The following is a 12939-nucleotide window of genomic DNA, read 5'->3' as shown; positions in this document are numbered from 1 at the left end:
ACCAAAGGACTGTATCTGGACTGCCAACTCGATAGTCGATCCTGCCGGGCCCTAGAAGACATGGGGTCTACCATTTTCCTGGTGCAACATGGCATCCTCCCAGACACCATCGGCCCACTCTTGGTGGCATGGTCACCAGCCAACACCTAGCTGATGATGGTGACAGGAGAAAAGGCTGGCATGAGAGGGAAGAAGTCACTGTAAGTCCAGGCTAGAGACCAGGAGCTAATTCCTGAGTTCTGGCTTGCCAACATCCAAGAACCGTGCATCATCAGCCTGGACCTGCTGACCCGCTGAGAAGCCCGCGTTAATGTGTTGGAGGCAACCATCACCCTCAGTAAGAAGACCATGGCACTCCAGTCCAGACATGGGAGGAGCGGGCTCAGGAACTAGCAAGCCAGTTGCCGAGCAGCTGCTGCTCAGCAGGCACCGAACCCTGGTGCGGCATCGGAGTGCCGCTGCTGCCAGCGGCAAGAGGAACAAAGCTCAATGACAGCAATGGTAGCAGCCGTCCAGACTGCCAGCAATGAGGAGAGGTCGTTCCCATTGACCATGCAGCAACTGAGGTAGCAGCAGGAGGCAGACATGACCCGGGCGCTGGTGAGGGGTTGGCTGGAGATGGGGCAGCGCCCTGAGTGGACAGAGGTGTAAGCACTGGAGCCCGAGGTAAAGGCCTACCACTCTCAATGGGGCAACTTTGAGCTCCACAATGGGTTGGCGTACCGGAGGTGAGAAACTCCTGGACGAGGGAACAACCTCCTGCAGCTATTGGTCCCCCATTTGCTCCATCCCCAGGTTCTCCAGGTAGTCAATGGCTCGGTGGGGGCGGGGCACTATGGAAACACCAAGACCCTCCGCTGTATTAGGGGGCGGTTCTATTGTCCTGGCTGTTGATGAGACGTGGAGCTGCACCTACACTGCTGTGACTCCTGCATCCACCGGGCCCAGGCCGGCTACAGAGTGCAGCAGAGGAGGACCTATGACATGCACAGGCCTTCATGTGAGGGGACAAGGTATGGGAGTATTGTCCTGATTGCAAGAAGGGGATTTCCCCTATGCTTCGCCGCCACTGGCAGGGGCCTTGCAAGGTCATTAGCCGGCTGTCTGAGGTGGTGTACAGGGTGCGCATGCCCAGCCGGGGGTGCATGGTGGTGCTGCACCAGGATAGACTCTCCCCATACTGCCCCCTTGTTCCGTCTGTTTTTGAGTTGGGGGGGTGACAGCAGCACCCCATGCACTGATCAGTGTGACTCTCCTCCAGTTGCACTTCCTGTGAACCCCAAGCAGCACCCTGGGCATTCGAGAGACTATGTATTGGGTGATGGGGTCATTAAGGACGACTGACCCCTCAGGTGGGGGCTATGTAGCAACCAGAGGAGGCAGTCACTCTGACTATCGGTGGCTCTGCACTGGGGGAGCACAGGGGCTCATGGGACTGTTAATGCTCGGGTTGAAATTGTTATAATTTATATGTTCAAATGTTTGGTTCATGTTGGGATGTGTTGTTGTTTGGGAGTTTGACTGAGACTGGGTAGAGGACTGTTTACTGACTGACTGACGTTGGGACCGTGACTTAGACTGACATCGCCAGTTGTGACCTTGGGGAGGGTCAATATGTTGTAGTTCTGGTCGGTGTCTAAATAAAAGGGCACTCCCGGGGTCATGTGGTGTATGAGACATGAGAGCTGCCATTAAAAGAAGAGATCTCTACCTCTCAACTCCTTCCACGCCAGCTCGCCACAATATAACAATGCTCAACATTAAATTTGCATATGGATACAGACGGAGCCTTCTGTCCATACTCTGCGTTCATTTCCTCCGTATTTGCGCATGTTTTCTGAAAGCTTATGGATACGGACAAAACAAAGCAGTACCACCTGAAATCGTGGGGGCAATGTAGCCAATAGTTAAATGTTAATTTATTAAGTTATGTTTTAAGCCATGCAAGGTTTACTGTCAGGCTAAGGAGGAATATAGCCCATTACAAAAAGAGGAAAGTTGAGGTGTGGAATATTTTTAAGAGCATAATGGAAAAAGTTCACATCATTAACCAGTGGTTTTCAGGCAGTATCAAGGCCTCAGTTTCTGTAGGTGAAGCCATATATGGCAGCAGGAGTGTACAAATGCATAGCAGTCACGTTGAGGCTGTGTGTTCATTTATGTGTGTGCATTTTGGAGAGCTAATATGCAAACAGATACTCTGTTTGATATTTTCCATCACTGGCCCTGTGATGGCCTGGCGGCCTGTCAAGGGTGTCTCTCTGCCTGCCGCCCAGTGACCGCTAGGATAGGCTCCAGCATCCTCGCGACCCTGAGAAGCAGGATAAGCTGTTTGGATAATGGATGGATGGATGGAAAGAGATGTTAATGTGTTTTATAGTTATGTTAGAGAAGATGAGTTTATTAGTGGATTTGTAGAAGGGAGCACTTTTGTTGTGATTGGGGAAGGAGGGAGGGTGATGTTGGATTTTGGTTAGATAGTGTAGTGTGTATGATATATGTGTATTTTTTGTTTGATTTCTTTGATTTGGTGGGGGGGTCTGTAGGCTGGAAGCCATGCCAAAACCTACAGGTTACCTCACAATGTTCTGTCTTGTCTACCTGTGTTTTAATTTTTAATTCTTATCCTCTTTGAGTCTATAGAGTTCGATGGGTTTGTAATATACATTATTTCCTTATTGGTTTAATATATGTATGTTGTATTTTGAATGATTTTTTTTCAATACGATAAAAGAGGAAAAAAATGGGAGACCAGTGAGACACGACGAAGACATGTAAAAATGGCAGAAGTTGGTGTAAAAAAAACTTTTTTTAAATTTCCCCCTTTTTCTGCTCAATTGTAGCCGACCAATTACCCCACTCTTCCGAGCCGTCCCGGTCGCTGTTCCATCCTATCTGCCGATCCAGGGAGGACTGCAGACTACCACATGCCTCCTCTGATACATGTGGAGTCGCCAGCCGTTCTTTTCACCTGACAGTGAGGAGTTTCGCCAGGGGGACGTAGCACGTGGGAGGATCACGCTATTCCCCCCAGTTCCCCCTCCCCCCTGAACAGGTGCACCGACTGATCAGAGGAGGCACTCGTGCAGCAACCAGGACACATACCCACATCTGGTTTCCCACCCGCAGACACGGCCAATTGTGTCTGTAGGGACGCCCAACCAAGCTGGAGGTAACACGGGGAGAGAAATCTTAAAACATATCTATGATGTTACCTCACCTGGGCACAAGGACAAAAAAACGACCTCCTCTACCATCGCCATTTTTGTTTTGTTTTTTTTGGTTTTTTATTTGGTTTTTTGTGGGGGGGTTTTTGTGTGGGGTTTTTTTATTAGAAAATATGACGCATGAGAACATAAGAAGACAAAACAATGTTAGTTTAACAATGAGAGTCACAGTTAAAACTTAGCTACATAATGATAGTAATATAACCAAAGCCTCCCTGCCTGCTGCCCAGTGACTGCTGAGATAGGCTCCAGCATCCCCACGACCCGGAGACCAGGATAAGCGGTTTGGGTAATGAATGGATGGATGGATGGATGGATGGATGGATATGCATCTCAATGAAAAAAAAAAAAACAGGCCATATTTTCTGCCTTTTTAAACGTGTTTTCATATTATACAGAACAAAGCAAAACAAAACAAGGTAAACTAGAGATAAGTAAATAAGTCAATTAATTAATTGAAACAGAAACTAACCAGAGGGGGGAAACACCGTTGCCATGTTTGTCGTTGTCAGAAACTTTTGACTGTGAGCTGCTCTCTAGTGGATGTATCGCTTTACATCCATGTCAACGTAAAGGATGCGTGGAAGTATGTGGGCAGCGACGCTTATATCGTTTGAAATGTACATATTTATTTTCAACCATAAAGGGAGCATAAATTACCCTTAATTCCTGAAATGTTGTCTCTTGCCAATGAGGCACTGACCTGCCAGATGACTCCGGGGAAAAACCAGAGACTTTAACTGCGACCATTTCAGTTTTTACGCCCGAAAATGGAAAAGCATGCTAATGAGGCCATAAATGCGTTACAATCACTGAGGCTGTTTGTGAAGATGCCACTTGATCTTCCCTGTATGGCTCCTTGATCAATTCACAAGCGCTGTGGGTTGATTAATTTCTTCTCAAGATAATTTGAGCATATGTGACTCTTTGAAGTGTTAATGAGGACGTCAGTCAGTGGAAAAACATTTTCAGAGGCCTAGACTCACCAGAGCACACAGCAAGTCCACTGCCTCCAGTATGAGCTCCTGGTGGCCAATCCTTGATACTCCCAAATCCTCCAGCTCCTGGTGGGTGATGCGAAGCAGCTGATCGCCCCCAACCTTTTCCCTCTCGAAGGTCTTAATGTACTGCTGCAGACAATCATCCAACCCTGTAGAAGCAGCACAAGATGAGGGTAACAAGAGCACTATCAGATTGAGAAGTTTTCTTATGCTTTATAATCTGTACCAGTGGGGGTTTTTTGTTTTTTGCTTTGGTTACATTACGCTCTCTGGACATCAGCCCATCAATTTCCCGTGATTTATCTCTTCGCACTATTGCTTCAGTTCAATCCTGATACCTCTTGCCTTGCTTTAATTTGAAGCCAAATTATCAGTCATCATCAGCACATTTTCGGGAATCATCAGTGTTTCTTCTACACGAATTCAGAAAAAAAACAGGAGCTCTCCATACTGGCAAACTGTCTGAGCTCAATCATAAAGCATAGACGTGCTCCTTGTAACTGCTGATAACATCATCATCATCATCATCATCAGTTCCATAACCTATGGCGGTCGTGGGAGCACAGCTGATGCCTCAACAAGTCTCTTCCACCGCTCCCTATCCATCGCAGCTCTCCCCGCCTCCACTACACTCATCTGTTGCCATTCTCCGATGTTGTTTACCCAGGTTTTTCTCAGTCTCCCTCTCTTCCCTTCTACCAGGCCCTGCAGGATGTCCTTTGCGAGTGTCCTTTCCATTCGGCAAACGTGCCCAAACCAGTTTAATTTCCTTTTCTTTCTTTTTTTTTACCATTGTCACTAAACTACCATGGTGACCAAAAGCTTTTTTTATGCAGTAGCTGACAACAGCTACAGCATAAAAGCATTGTATTTACCTCACCTTGGCCCCACCTTACAGCATAATATAATTTAATATAACTCAATTAAGACCAGCAACACACAGTTTGTTCTAGTTTCGCACTCATTCATTTGGGGGTGAAACACCACTATGGGTGTTGAGTGTACACTGTCAATTTTAAGTGAATTTTCAGCAGTGAAAAAAACAGCTCCATACCATATCTGCAATACAAGTGAACATCATATGTTCACTAGCACTACTCTAAATGTGAAATTATGTAAAATCATCCTGCATTTATTTATTAGATAATCATACACATTCATTATCATGTTACCATATCGATGTTTGTGTTATTAAGATTTGATATGGTTAGTAATACATTATTGAAAGCTTTATATCATCTTTATATACACAACGCTCAAAACATTTGAAAGCAGTGTATATAAAGATATAAAGATGATATAGATAAAAATGATCATAATTTATAATTTTGCAATAGGTTTAAGTGTACTATATGAGAAACCCACCCCTTCAACTTACTGGTTCTGGATGTGAACATTATACATTATTTTATTTATCATTGAATAATGTTATACATCCCTTTTTTATCATCATTATTTATATTCACTATATTAAGTATCCATCCATCCATCCATTATCTGCTTATCCTGCTGTCAGGGTCGCAGGGATGCTGGAGCCTATCCCAGCAGTCATTGGGCGGCAGGAGGGGAGACACCCTGGACAGGCCGCCAGGCCATCACACAGGGCCCGCCCACACACACACACACACACACACACACACACACACACACACACACACACACACACACACACACACACACACACACACACACACACACACACACACACACACACACACAGACCTAGGGGCAATTTAGTATGGCCAATTCACCTGACCTACATGTTTTTGGACTGTGGGAGGAAACCGGAGCTCCCGGAGGAAACCCACACAGACACGAGGAGAACATGCAAACTCCACACAGAGGATGACCTGGGACGACCCCCAAGGTTGGACTTCCCCGGGGCTCGAACCCAGAACCTTCTTGCTGTGAGGAGGTGAGGCGCTAACCACTGCGCCACCATGCCACCTATATTAAGTATGTTATATCATATAATATAACACTGCATTTATTTTCCTTTGTTTGACATTTACATTATGATATACTACTGTTCTACTGCATAGACTTTTGTCTTCTATAATTTTCTGCTGTGTTGGTTTGGTGTTGCTGCTGCTGTTTGCATCCAGTTTACATGCCCTAACATTCATATAGCCACAACATTCTCTTCATCCACACATTCTGGTCAACTTAAAAGTGTTTTCCTGGAGTCCGCGGTGGTGTAGCGGTCTAAGCATCGGCTTTGTGTCGATGCAGTTGCACACTGGGGACCGGGGTTCGCGCCTCGGTCTCGTAAGATCCATCTATGGCCGGACTCGATGAAGCAGCAATAATTGGCAACACTGTCTTCGGGAGGGAGGTGGAGTCGGCTTGTGTTCGTCACATGGATGTGTCTCTGGGTGTGTCGGAAAAAGCAGTGGTTCGGCCTGGAGTCGCCTTGTCACGAAAGTGGGGAGGCGTCTCCTTCGAGACTGCCGGCCGGAGAAATGCAGTTGGCGAACGCATGCAGTACGAGGGTGGGTGTTTGAATTAAAATAGGGATCGATTGGCCACTACATTGGGAGAAAAAGGGAAAAATCAGAAATAAATTTCTAAAGAAAAAAAGTGTTTTCCTGCTGTATTTGCACATCATTAATGTATATACGTATACTGACATTTCATATGTCCCTTGACATCTGACATATATGCTTATTTTAACCCGTCTTTATCTACATTTCTTCTTCTGTTGTAGCATCAGTTTCCCTCACGGGGATCTTGGAGATATCATGAAACCTCTTGTTGAATCTAATGACAGGACCCTTACAGTAAGGCCAACCTATAAGCAAGCAGCATCAAGCGTATCACAGGGGGAATGCTTTTTCAATCTCAAACACTGTCCTTAGTGATGTCTGTATGTGCTTGTAATTGGCGACCCGGTGGGCATGGAGTTGACAGTCGGCTCTGGGTAAGTCCTGGGTAAGCCAAGTGTGAAGTAAGTTGTGTTTGTCAGCATAAACGCCAGATAAATAAACCCCAGTAAGGTTTAAGACTTTTTTTGACAAAGTTGTAGATCTCAGACAAATGGTCGTTGTTAGAGAGAACATGAATGATGAAAAGTTCTTTCATTTGTCTTTAATTTTCTCTTGAAGTGAAGAAGTGGGAAAGACATGTTTGGCAAATTCAGTTTCAATTTGCTTCTTGTCTTTTTTTTTCTACGCTAGCTGGGACTGTGGAATACTAGATGGATATTAGTATGAGAGCGTGTTGTATAATGTCTTTGTCTTGTATGAGTCGGGGTATCGCTCTTCTCTAAAAGGCCATGTAAGGGCCCAGTTGTACTCTGACAGATCCCCCTTTTTTCAGCCATCCTGAGAAATCTGCCAGGTGTGTTTGAGGCTTTAAACAAATCTCTGGAGTTGTGCTCAAATTATTTTAAATCCCTGTACACTCGTGAGAAATGTGTGAAGTCTTTGTTAGTGAATTAAGTGAGCCGAATATAGTAGCAGAATGGGACCAAGTCCATTTCTACCAGTTTAATACATCTTAAGAGGATATCCTTTCAGATATCGGACTGGGTATTTGGCCTCAGTACTTGTTTTGTTTTTTGTTTTGTTTGTTTTTTTTTTACTTTGAAATTTCACTCTGTAATGCACATCATCTCCAATCTCTCATTAACAGTTATTTTATTTTCCCAAAAGCTAAATGCAGTCCCATCCAACCATATTGTAAATGATGCCAAATAGCAATTTCAGAGGTAAAATTAATCCTTATAAATAGCCAGAGCCTTTTCTGTTGATCTACCTGAATCTAAGGGGGGGGGGGTCATTAGAAATGTCTAAAAAGGGAAAACTTTCAGCAATTGAAGACGGGCATCAAATAAACACATCCAGACATGCACACTGCATACAGATAGATATGCACACACAGGCATAATAATAACCCACAGATAAGACCCCCTCCTGCAATGTGCTACATGTCATATTACATTCTGTGTAGTTTTCATATTACAGACATTTGCAACACTTTCATAATGCTTCGCAATTATGTTCTTTAATTGCAAATCTGCTTTGAATCCTAAATGCCTGTATCATTGGTCTACTGGGAGCGTTGTGATTGCGAAAAAAATATTCAGTGTGACTGATTATTCATTCAGTGCTGAGCTGACAATGGTGAAGAGAAGAGGAGAAGAGAAGAGAAGAGAGAGAAGAAAAGAGAAAAGAAGAGGAGAGGAGAGGAGAGAGGAGAGGAGAGATAGGTGCTTTACAACACACACTGGAAAGCCAACAACTGACTATGAAGCTAAGTTTGTTTTGACAGGAAAACCTCTAAATTGACCCTATTAACTTAAGAAAATTACTTCCTTTTAATTTCATTTCCACTTAAATGTAGCTTATCGAGCCCACAAAAGACTCATTCAAAAGTCCATACCCATAAGTCCACCTACGTGTAGGCTTCGCTGTGTGCCTCTACACAATGTCCCCTTCCATCCCCCATGCAAGCTCTGGTCACCCCTTACCCACTTTCACAAAAAAAAAAAAAATCCATCCATCACCCCTGGATACATATACACTGATGCTGGTGTGCAGAAAGGGTTGCCATTGTTCCTTGTTAGGCCTTCTCCACACAGTCCTCCCTTCACTTCGTCTCTTGCCAGCTTCCCCTCTCTCATCCACAACTTTATACTCATCTCCTCCTTTTGTCATTTCCCCCCGAAAAGGGACCCTGCACCAGTCTTGTACAGGAGACTGTCTGGATGTATTCTGGGACGTGGACCTGATCGGGCATTCAGCGCAAGTTTAGCTGGCAGCTAAACGACAAAAAAAAAAGGAAACACGGGCTGCTTCATGGTTTTTGCATAAAATTTAAAGGCTGAACTAATCAGCCTCTTTAGCAAGTTAATTGAGACTCGTTATGTCAATGAAGAATTCCCCATGTTGCCATAGAAACCATAAAGTGGGATTTTGGCTGAGGATTTTCCTTGACTGCATGACAAAGTAAACAAAACAAAAGAGAAGAGAAGAGAGGACATGGCGCTTTCCAATAACAGTAGCATGAAAAATCTGGCCCGGCACAGCTATGTGTTAATCTGAATGAGAATATTACGCAAGAGAGCTCCCCAGTTTGCTGTGGCTATATCAATACTGAAGGATGTGGAGAAATCTCCTCCATAGCTGGAGAGGAAGGATGAGGGAGAGAGAACCAAAACTTTTAGGAAGTCTTGCTTCTTTTTTTTTCTTTCTTTCTTTTTTTTTATAATATAATGAAGGCTGGAAAAGTGGCAGGTTAAATTTGCAGGCCCAAATGGATGGATGGATGGATGGATGGATGGATGGATGGATGGATGGATGGATGGATTGCATTTATATAGCACTTTTCTAGCTGCAACAGCCATAAACATTGTGTTTCTGAAATGCTCTAAATCTGCATTGGAGAATATGCCTATATATAATTTCACCAGTATATAGTCAAGCCTTGTGCATATAGCTGAAGATTGTTGTGTTGTAGTGTTGTTATTCTATGTTAAGTACACTGAGAGAGCCACGAAACAGGAGTCAAATTCCATGTACGTGCAAACCTACATGGCCAATAAACATGATTCTGATTCTGAAATTATTCCAGTGCAAGTGTTTGTCACATTTTCAGGACACAGTGTTCAATTTTCAACTAATATATGTGGGTTAACTGATACGTTAATGCTAAAAAACAACCTAGTTGAGTACATCCTCAACACCAAGACACCATTTCATAATTCTACCAACACTCTTGACTGCAGTATCATCTAATAGGCAGCTGGCCTAGATAGCCCAGAGCCCATTCACTACATTGACAGCACAATTCGATCTCTCCCCGACATCGACGGTTGTCCACTCCACGTATGGGTCAGAGTACCCAGCTCTCTCAGGGGAAAATACAAGTGTAAAGCTGACACTTCCTGCTCCCCGGCTTCGATAATCTGCTGGTTAAATGAAAGTGTGGTGTGAGTGCATCATATTTAGGGCCGCAAACATTGTTGAATTGTAATCAGGAGGGAGAGCAGCGTCGTGTTAAGATGTCTTGCCATCGATCATTGTTGAAAGACAGACTGGGTATGCAGGAAAGGACAGAAGAACACAAAGAAAGAACAACAAGCTGAGTGAAAAAAAGAGAGATGTTATGCTCAGCAAAAAGGATGAATAAATATGCCTGGGCTGGGATTCTTATCCAATTTTGTTGCAGCAATCTCTTCTTTAAAGTGGCTTTGTCATAGCTGGGAACAGAGCCATGCTCACTAAAAACACCATGGGCGCCCAGTGTTTGGCATCCATTGACACCTTGCTGCCTTCTGCTAATATTGGAACCTGTGAATGCTAATGACAAAACGCTGCCAGTTCTCAGGAACTAAGCAGTTGGAAATGGTTACAAAACTCTCCATTCCCTCTTCCTGTCTCTCAATGGCTCCCTACCCCTCACTTTAAATTAACGTTAGCAAACTCCTGCCGCGACAATTGTCCCTGCTCCACTTGTCAGATGTGGGACACCGAGGAGCGCTCTCTCTCTCTCTCTCTCTCATGTCCAAGCTTGGTTTCTCATTCACTCTGCAGCTCTCCTCTAGACCGTCTCAGAGCTCATAGGACTATCCCACCTTGCGTTCACAATATCTCATAGCCTCCTGTTCCACATGGTCTCCAAACTGAACTGACACGCTCACCAAAATACATGCTGATAGAAAAAAAAGAGAGAGAGAGAGAGACTGCCGGGTTCAGGAAGACATCTTGTCATAAACAATTCATGCTGACAAGCATCTGAACCTCACTAACTCTGTAATGTGTCTGAAACAGCAAAGCAGGCCTCCTTCTTTTGAATAACAAAGTGAGCGTGTACATATAGGCGATGAAGACGCAAGTATGAGCACTTCTCATTTCAAGCATCTCAGATAGTGTACGATGAGCCATGTAGCTGTGCGTAAACACTGCACAACACTGAGACAAATATGAAGTTCCCAAGCCAAGGCACTCCACCGCAACACATAAAGACGCTAGATTTGGATATCGGTGAAAACTGCACAACATTACATATCAATACAATAACCTTTACTTAGTGAGTTCAATCTTTGCATGGGTGCTTTGTCCTCTTTGCTGCCCCCTTTGTTTTAGAATTGAATCGCTGTTGCTTGTACATAATATTGCTACGGCAACTTTCACATAGCTTGCTGTCATCACTGTCCAAAGACTGCAATGGTAATAGTGAGGTAATAGTGAGGATTTTGTAATGCTAACAGGCATAAGGACAAATACCCAGACAAACACCCAGCCAGGCTTTGTGCAGGCCCTCCAAAGTCTTATGAAGGGGTAAGCACTCACTTTCATTAAAGGACCATTTTCCTAAGCATCTAAGGAACTGCCCTGTTCATATAACACAAAAGTAAAATCACATGAATAGAAAAGTCTTTTTTTTTTTGCACTGATTTTAGATACATATTGATTTTCTGGACTGGAAATGCAGCTAATTCCAATTGAATGGGATCCTCGCTATACCACACGTGTACTTTCTCATTTGGAGGGCAGTCGAGGAAACTGCTTGATCACCAGTTTGATCCCATCTGTGTCCAGCAAGACCAAGAATGACAAAAGAAAAAGCTCTGTCACCCGTTCTCCCTTTCAATTTTGATAGATCACTCTTTACTCAAAACAATTCATTTGCGATGTGCACCTCACAGTTAAGTTTTTAAACTTCTCCCCGCGACACGACCAGCCCCTTTCCCCTTCCTCGACAGATCAAAACTTCACACAGACGTCTCCTAAACTCAACTGTTGCACTGATATAATGTAGCACAAGCACGTGTAGTATATAGAGAACAACTTCTAAAGTGAGAACAATCCCAGATGCCAGATGATAAAGGCCTGTTGTTGTTTCTTATCAAACATACCCACAACGATGACCGCCTATAGGATACGACAGAGATTTGTTTTTAACCATTTCAGCGCTGAGATATGTGGTTTTGTATAACATAACGACGACTCGTTTTATATCAAGGCCCCAAAACGCTCCTGCATTAAAACCGCCTGTTACTTTCATTCAGTGATTTTGACAGCCAGTGTTAAATCCAGATGTTAGAATAATCCTACCAGAGAACATTCAACCCTGCAGCTCAGCAGGTGTTTCAGCGCTCTTTGCATCACGTGAACCAAGGGAAAATACATACATTGTTGTTGTTATGTTGTTGTTATGTTGTTGTTGTTTGGGGGGGAGGCAAGGTTGTCAAGCGGTGTCTTGGCGCAATCGGATTCAGTGCAATCGCAGTTTTCAGCGCCACAACTCGCTCATCGCGCCTACCTTTCATCCAGTCAACCACTTGACTGGAGCTCCACTTGCTCACAGGCTCCATGACCAGTGCCATCGCAGAAGTTTGTCTGACGAAAGAAAAAAAACATCCAACGAAACAAACCCAACGAACAAAAAAACAACAACAAAAAAAAACTCCCCCACACACGTTACGCTGGCTTTCAGTGCTCAGTGTGTGCTCAACAGATCCAGATGCCGTTTCGTTTCGAGGACTTCGCCTTGACCCGAACGGACGATGCCCGGCGCATTCCTCCGCTTCTTCTATTTATTTGGCATTCACGTCAGGCGCGATCGGCGACGCTGGCAGCGGATGTCCGGACCGCCGCGCGCGCTCTCTCTCTCTCTCTCTCTCTCTCTCTCTCTCTCTCTCTCTCTCTCTCTCTCTCTCTCTCTCTCTCTCTCTCTCTCTCTCTCTCTCTCTCTCTCTCATCTCC

The 12939-nt window shown here is 44.4% G+C and overlaps 1 protein-coding gene across 1 annotated transcript in view; it reads right to left on the bottom strand.

Annotated features, from left to right (window-relative positions):
* Positions 1-12560, bottom strand: part of LOC130116758 (connector enhancer of kinase suppressor of ras 2-like) — a 61523-nt gene extending 48963 nt beyond the window's left edge. The window contains exons 1-2 of the mRNA XM_056284793.1: positions 12497-12560; positions 4214-4377 (exon numbers count right to left, since the gene is read on the bottom strand). Coding sequence (XP_056140768.1) covers positions 4214-4377; positions 12497-12560 — 228 coding nt within the window. The remainder of the gene's footprint in view (positions 1-4213; positions 4378-12496) is intronic.
* Between the last annotated feature and the right edge of the window lie 379 nt (positions 12561-12939).

This window comes from Lampris incognitus, chromosome 8 (genome assembly GCF_029633865.1).
Source record: "Lampris incognitus isolate fLamInc1 chromosome 8, fLamInc1.hap2, whole genome shotgun sequence".
NCBI classification, from domain to species: domain Eukaryota; kingdom Metazoa; phylum Chordata; class Actinopteri; order Lampriformes; family Lampridae; genus Lampris; species Lampris incognitus.
This window is presented reverse-complemented; position numbering and strand designations above follow the sequence as displayed.